Raw genomic sequence first — 7,690 nt, forward strand, 5'->3', positions numbered from 1 at the left:
ACCCCATTTTTAATCGTACTTAAATTTTAGGGGTCTTCTCTTAAAATTGAACTGTTCTCCTGAATCGTTTCTTAGAACTGGCTTTCTGGCTAGCACCGTGGCGTACACATAGAATCCCAGCTCCTTGGGAGGGAATCAGATGCGATCTAGGGCCATCCTGGGCAGCACAGCAAGGCCCTGTCTCAAGGCTGGGGACATAGCTCAGTAGCCCTGGGTTTGATCCCCGGTCCTGCCAAACAAAACAACAATAAAACCAAACCTGGCATTTTGAGAGTGATGGGTAGATGCTGCCATTTCCCATCTTTCCCTTTGACACTGCTGACGTGTGCTGCCGGGCCGGTGTCCTTCAGGGCCAGGCCTAGCACTGTCCCCCTTTGGGTTCTATTTGATGAACCCCGTTGGAAGCTCATGAGGTGGGAGGACGAGTGCCCCCCGACCGCAGGCCCTGCCAGCACCGGAGGCTGCGTGAAGTACATCTTCCTGGAGCAGCCTCTGGTGCTCACCCGCAGTCAGCAGGGACGGTCCAGTTAATGGGGTCTTTTTGTGCCTTGGTGCTTATTTCCTTGGTCTCATTTTGGAACTTCAGGGTGGAGATGGTGTGTACTTCCCTACCCTCAGTCCATGCTGAGACTGCTAATGGCCTTGCAGTCCCTGGACACTCATGCCTGGGACTCAGTTCCCCAACCTCCTGAGCAGGCACCTTGACGACGGCTGTCCTGTATGCCAAGTTGTCACAGTGCTCTCCTCTCTTACAGCTCTACCACTTCCAGACCAATAAATGTCTGGTGGCCCAGGGCCGCCCCAGCCAGAAGGGCAGCCTGGTCGTGCTGAAGGCCTGCGACTACCGGGACCCGACGCAGGTGAGTGAGGCCTCCCAGAAAGGCAGTGCTGGGAGGTGGGCTCGGGCCCAGGACCGCAGTGCCTGAGGTTCTGATCTCAGTCACACTTCCCACTGGGAGTGGCCCTTAGAGAGCACCGCAGACACCACTGCTGTCGTCCTTCTGTTCCTCCGCACTGTCCTGGCCACATGGGGCTGTTCGGTTTGGCACTCTGATGTGTGTGGTCAAAGACAAGGCCTACGGAATTTCCGTTTCCATGTCTAGTGGTGCCTTGGTGTCATGCAAGAATGAAAAATAGACCACTCGGCCCTTCTGGTACACGGTGAATGTACTCTTACCTAAGGTGACGAGCATTTTTGGACCATTCCTGGTAGGAGAGGTGGCAGTATTGTAGACACTGTTGGAATGGGGACAGGTCCCGTGGGCTGAGATGCTGAGGTTATTCTAGGTGGAGAAGGAGTTTACTATCCTAATCCTGTAGCCACATGTGGCTGTTAAATAAAACGAATGTCTGGTCCCTCAGTCACATTTCAGGAGGTCAGGGGACAAAGAGGCTGTGAAACATTATAGCTTTCTGGAATGTTCTGTTTCTCCACAGAGTCTCCCCTTCAGATGGAGGCTTCACACGTCCCTTTTTACAGGTAGAAGCAGCCATGAGTAAAACAGGCTGAATGGAGGGAGTGCTCACCTTCTGGAGGTCCTGCTGGTGCCCTTCCCCTTCCAGCCCCTGCCCAGCAGATGAGACGGTTGACAAGAGGTGTCCATGGTTCCACCCACACAGGGCACACTGGCAGCTCCTTGGCCCCTCTTTTTTTTTTCTTCTTAGTTTTATTTATATGTGGTGCTGAGGATTGAGCCCAGTGCCTGACGCATGCCAGGCGAGTGCTCTACCTCTCAGCTACAGCCCCAGCCATCCTTGGCCCCTCTTAAGCCCTACATAGTCTGTGAGTTAAGAGAATTAGATAATCTGAGATTTATGATTGTGTGATCAAGTCAACCAAATTCAAGCACCACTCAGGGTCCTCCCAGCATGGCACCGTCAGCTCTGCGTTGCTGGAACACAGCGCCTGAGAAAGGAGTGGTCTAGTTGGCCCAGTGTTGGAGGTTCCTGTCCCTCAGTGGTGACAAGGGTCATTAAGAGATAAGCCCTCACCTCACAGCAGTGCCTATTAGCACCAAGCTGAGGACCGCCCCTTCACCACATGGGCCTCTGGTGAGCACAGCCAGTCCCTCACACTCTGCTTCCTTGTGGGTCTAGCACACGAATAAGTCTGTTTTCTTCCATGAGCACGAGAAGCGTTTTCCAGCTCTGATTTCCAGTGTTCCCGATTTCCTCTCTAGATCTGGATTTACAATGAAGAGCACGAGTTGGTTTTAAATAACCTCCTTTGTCTTGACATGTCCGAGACCCGCTCCTCAGACCCGCCTCGGCTCATGAAGTGCCACGGGTCGGGTGGATCCCAGCAGTGGACCTTTGGGGTGAGTGTGTGAGAAGGGTGGCCAATGAGCACTCGACCCGGGGATGCTTTTAGTCATTCGTGCATGTTCCACGGCTCCGTTGGGCTCTCCTGTCTTTACTGTGTTCAGTAAAACAAACAATCCCCGTTGCCTTTTTCAGAAAAATAACTGGCTGTACCAGGTGTCCGTCGGACAGTGCCTGAGTGTGGTGGACACCCTGGGTCCCAAGGGCTCCGTAGCCATGGCCATCTGTGATGGCTCCTCCTCACAGCAGTGGCACCTGGAAGGGTGAGGGGTGCCACCCAGTCTGCCAGCCCAGCCCTGGGGTCCGGCTGGTGGGGATCCTGGAGAGGGCGGCCATCTGCAGGCAACCAGGAGTCTCCACTGACGTCGCGGCCCCTCTGAGCCGCTCTCAAGGAATCTGTTGCACATGGAGGGCACACAGGGCTGAGCCCGGCGGGTGTTCCTGCTGGTTTGTGCTTCTCTCACCCCTTGGTGATGGAACTTATGATTTCCTGTCTTACAGGGCCTCATTCTGTTATCATTTAATATGTTTTAAATCATTTGAAGAAGTTGGTTGAATCCACAATGATTTTTAACTTTGGAAGGCATTTATAATATTTAAGAGGCAGTCAACTATTATAAATTATTTTGATGACTTATGACACTATCCACATTTAAAATAAAGGATCTTTTTGATTATTTAATGCAGATTTTGGTTTTTGTTCTGGTCTTGTGGACTCGCGTGGATGCGAAGCACTTTTGGATTCAGATGAGCTGTCAGCTGGGGAGCAGCGCCAACTCGAGGGGAGGCTTCATGGTTTTTTAGCTTGAACCATGAGTTTGGGTACTTTTAACCCATTTGCCTGTGAAGTCCTTAAACAGGCAGCTGGGTACAGAAGGGTCTTCTCAATCATCCTGTAAGTGCCAAGATAAAAAGGTGACATTTCCCTCACATCCCAGAGGAGACACAGAATTCAGTGCCAAGCCACAAGGCCGCCTCAGGGCCACATTCGATGCAGGGTGAACATTGAAAGGCAAGGAGGCAAGATGAGGACTTGGCCCCCAGGAGCATCACACAGTGACCTCAAACTGAAGAGCAGCCCTGCTGGACACCGCCCCACCAGGAGCAGAGCACAGTCTCTTCAGGTCCACTGGCCGTCAGGAGGGTCAACCAGTGTCCATGGTGAAGGCAGCCAAGATGCAGAACCTCCACGGCCCCGAGGCCGACCTGCTTGGTGTGTCCCAGTCCCGCTCTGAGCCCAGTGTTCCAGGGCAGTGCTGTGCTCGCACTCTTGGCGCGTAGCTGAGGATGGGACTGACCTGACCACGTGTGAGTTCAGGTGATGGCAACACCAGTGCTCATCTCAACACCCCTATGGACGGAGGGGGCGCAGATGGAAGGAAGATCCTTAACCAGATAACTGGCCTCTGGAAACTCCAGGCAACCATGTTTCAGGTAAAAAGTGACCAGGGCTGGGTGCGGTGGCACACACCTGTAATCCCAGCAGCTCGGGAGGTGAGGCAGGAGGATCATGAATTCAAAGACAGCCTTAAAAAATATTTAAAAAAAAAAGGGGCTGAGGATGTGGCTCAGAAGTCAAGCTCCCCTGGGTTCAATCTCCCATACCAAAAAGTAAGTGATGGGGCAAGACTAGGCTGCCCGTTCTGTCCTCTGCCCCTGCTGAAGGCCAGCAGGACACAGGAGAAAGCAAGGGCTAGAGCGTCCTCACCGCAGGACATTGCCAATTTACAGAAAATCGGGAGTGTTCAGAAATACCTAAGTCCTGGGTTCAATTCCTGGTGCCACCCCCCCCCTGCAAAAAAAAAAAAAAAAAAAAAGACCAGAAATACCACCATGGAGGGTCCCTGACTCATTTTTCAACCCCACGGTAATGGGCGCAGGAGGACAGCCAGACACATTGAGCACATTACTGTTAAACAGACTGTTAGATGGTTTTGCTGAACTTGGGCTAATTTAAGTGCCTTGGCACATTTAACAGAAGCGAGGCTAAGCGAGGGCACTTCGGCAGGCCAGGCGTATCAAAAGCACTTTCAGCTTGGGATTTATTGGGACGCAGCTACTGCGGCCGTGGGTGGGAGGCGGTGTCAGGTGACATACCTTGGGTCAGAGTCAGTAGCTCCTGTAGAGACGGTAGTGTATGTGATTTAAAAATAGATGGAAGTGTATACACCAGAGAGTGGCCAAAGTCATTTGAAGAGAATTTTGGAGGGCCTGGGGCTGGGGCTCAGTGGTAGCGCGCTTGCCTAGCATGGGTGAGGCCCTGGGTTCGATCCTCAGCACCTCGGAAAGTAAAACAAGGACATTATGTCCACCTACAACTAAAAAAATAAATATTTAAAAAAAGATTTGTAGGAATGTTCCAACTCAAGACCATGCTACTGACTGAAGGACAAGGAGCTGATTAGAACAGGAAGACCCACACGTGCCCAGCCAGCCAACCATCAGCAAGGAGCTGGCCCGCCCCGAGGGGAGAGGAACCAGGCCACGTTTGCTGGAGGCCTCACACCCCATCTTAGGCTCAGACCATTTCCAGGCACATCACAGAGCCAAACACAACATTGTTAGCTTCAGAGGAAAACATAGGGGAGTCTCTTCATTGCTGCAAGGTGACTTGCCAGAAGAACTAGCCATAAAACATTAATGGGATTGGGACTAATGGGACTGTTTATCAAGACACCATGAGGAAATGAAGTCAGCTGTAAACCTGTATCTGGTTCATAAACAGTGCTTAAAATTCAACAAAAACCCTAAACTTAAAAATGGATGAGATACCTAATAGATGCTTTGTTCCTCAAAGAAGTATAATATAAAATGCCAGGTGCGGTGGCACACGCCGTGACCTCAGTACCTCTGGAGGCGCAAGTCCAAGGGCAAGTTGGCCAATTAGAAAGACCCATCTCAAAAACCAACAGGGCTGGGGAGGTGGCTCAGCGGTGGAGTTCAGTCCTGAGCACCCCCGCCACGCACGCGGAAGGAGAGCAAGGACGTGGGGGAAGAAATGACAAATAGTGCCTTTAAGGAAACAATCCGGCAAAGAGGAAATGTTTTTAAACAACAACAGAAAATCTGCTTCTGCACAGATGAGCAGGAGGGTCTGGGCGGTCCTCCTGGGAGAATATGCTCCTGCTCCTCGCTGGGGACACTGGAGACCACCACTTGGGGAGAGTGAGGCGTCAGTGCACAGTTGGCGCACGGTGGAAGCACAGGGTGGAACAGAGCACTTAACCTCATGGCCGGCAAATGAAAGGTTGGGTCCCCTCAAGGGCACTTCCCCAGGGACCCCAGACTGCCACCAGGCCCCACCTCTGCAGTTTCCACCACCTCCTGGCAGCAGGCCAGGCCTCACATGCAGGCGGCAGTTCTGTTTAGACTCCTGGTCACGATGAGTGTCGTCAGTGCTCCAGAGACAAAAGGTGAGCCCCAGATTTCCACCCTGAGGTGGGAAGTAGGGTGGAGACAACGGGACTCCCAGGTGTACCTGTTGCAGAAACGGGGGAGAGAATGAGGAGCCCAGGAAAGAAGCTCGGGGTGTGCTGACACTTGAAAGGTAGAAGAGCTTGTGCCACGCCTGGGCAGGTGGCAGGTGGGTGGGAGGGAGGAAGGGAGCTGGGTGCAGATCCCAAGAGCAGTCCACAGCCTGTCCTGTGCGCTCCCTGCTTACCTGGCCTCTGGAGGAAGCACAGCGCGCAGAGGTTGCCATCAAGGAAGGCACGAGACACCTGTCCTGCTTCCATAGCTGGAATAGAGACTGGGTTACAAGAACCCCTGGGGTCCCAGAAAGCTGTCCTCAAGGATGAGAACCCTAATTTTAATTTCTAAGGACAGAGAGAATTCCAAAGACCAGTCAAGAGCACTGGGGAGGGAGGACTGAAGGGTCCTGCCCCAGGGAAGGCGGGTCTGGCTCTGGCGACCTCTGCAACCTCAATGTCTCCATTTCCCACAGGTGCCACATTACTGTGTGCTTGGGCCTTCAGGCATTTAGGACACGTGTTCCGCACACCGCTCAATTCAGGCCACCAGTGGAGGTGGCCAAATTAGTAAAGTCTGCCCGGGGGAGGCAAGGTCTTCTTACAGTCCCCACACATATGCGCAGGACTCACTGCAGGGGACTCCGGGTTGGCTGGACCCAGGTGGCACTGGTCACCGAATCTGACCCTTAGCCCTGTAGGGTTTCTCTCCATGGGGTTATAATCTCCTGTATTCCTGCTCCCCTCCCCGCTTCCCGTGAGACTGTAATTAGGGGAGCGAAGCTGATGACCAGAACCATCTTTCTTGTCTTTCCTGGCCACCATAGGGAGAAGACAGGGAAAGGCATCCACTCAAACAGCCCAAGGTGTCCCCTTCTCTGTGCGATCACTGGTGGTCAAGTCTGAAAGCTGAGGGGGAGGACTGCACCAAGCCAGAGCTCAGAGACATCAGCTCAGGGCTAGGGGTGCAGCTCTGGGGTGCAGCGCGCAGGCTCAAGGCCCTGGTTTAAAAAAAAAAAAAAAAAAAAATTGAAACTGCTGGTACCACCCCCCGGCCAGCAGACGCCTCCCATGGGGAACGTTTAAACACTGTTTTCAGGTACTCCAAGGTCACAGTAAAGGCAACACAAGAATTTACCACTTCCGTGCATAGGAAGCAGGACCTAACAACACATAAAATAAATGAATAACATAAGGTTCATCAACAACCCCCCATAAAACATTTAAAAAGGGGGCTGGGGTTGTGGCTCAGCAGTAGAGTGCTTGCCTGGCACGTGCAAGGCCCTGGGTTCAATCCTCAGCACCACGTAAAAATAGATCTTGGGTATTTTCAATTTTTAGCAGCCCTTTAAATCAAATGCATTAAATAGGCTGTCACGCAGGCTAAGCCTGGAAAGCCATTAGGAGAAAAAATTCCAGCCAGGCGCGGCAGTGCTGATACGTGGGAGGCTGAGGCAGGAGCAGTCCGATAAAATGATGCCAGTCTGGGCAGCACAGATGCTAAATCAGGGATTGAACCCAGGGGCTACCAAACAACACTGAGCAACATCCCCAGCGCTTTATATTGTTTTGAGACAGGGTCTCACTAAATTAGTTAGGGCCTCACTAAGTTGCCAAGGCTGGCTTTGAACTTGCAGTCCTCCTCCTGCCTCAGCCTCCCGAGCTGGGATCATAGGCGTGACTGCAAACACAGGAGGCACCAGCACCATGGGCCTCCGCTGCACGAGGAGCACACCAGCTACGACAGTGGGCTTGAGGGTCAAGTCACTGGTGGAGGAGGAGAAGGGAGGTGATGACATCGAGGCTAGAGACTGACGGACAAGTCAGAGGTCCATGCATTCCAACAGCCATCAGCAGAAGAGTCAGCCCAGAGAGGGATGAGCAGAGAACACAGGCTGCTG

At 52.7% G+C, this 7,690-nt stretch overlaps 1 protein-coding gene across 6 annotated transcripts in view; it reads left to right on the forward strand.

Annotated features, from left to right (window-relative positions):
* The window catches only part of Galnt11 (polypeptide N-acetylgalactosaminyltransferase 11), a 41,940-nt gene extending 38,936 nt beyond the window's left edge, over positions 1–3,004 (forward strand). For 5 of the 6 annotated variants that reach the window (XM_078040887.1, XM_078040884.1, XM_078040888.1 and 2 more), the window contains 3 exons: positions 756–860; positions 2,181–2,318; positions 2,458–3,004. In XM_078040887.1, coding sequence (XP_077897013.1) covers positions 756–860; positions 2,181–2,318; positions 2,458–2,589 — 375 coding nt within the window. In that variant the 3' untranslated portion in view covers positions 2,590–3,004. Of the gene's footprint in view, positions 1–755; positions 861–2,180; positions 2,319–2,457 lie in introns of those variants that run through there. The other variant, XR_013435515.1, reaches the window with a different exon arrangement.
* The last annotated feature ends 4,686 nt before the right edge of the window (positions 3,005–7,690 follow it).

The sequence above is a fragment of the Ictidomys tridecemlineatus genome, chromosome 2 (genome assembly GCF_052094955.1).
Source record: "Ictidomys tridecemlineatus isolate mIctTri1 chromosome 2, mIctTri1.hap1, whole genome shotgun sequence".
NCBI classification, from domain to species: domain Eukaryota; kingdom Metazoa; phylum Chordata; class Mammalia; order Rodentia; family Sciuridae; genus Ictidomys; species Ictidomys tridecemlineatus.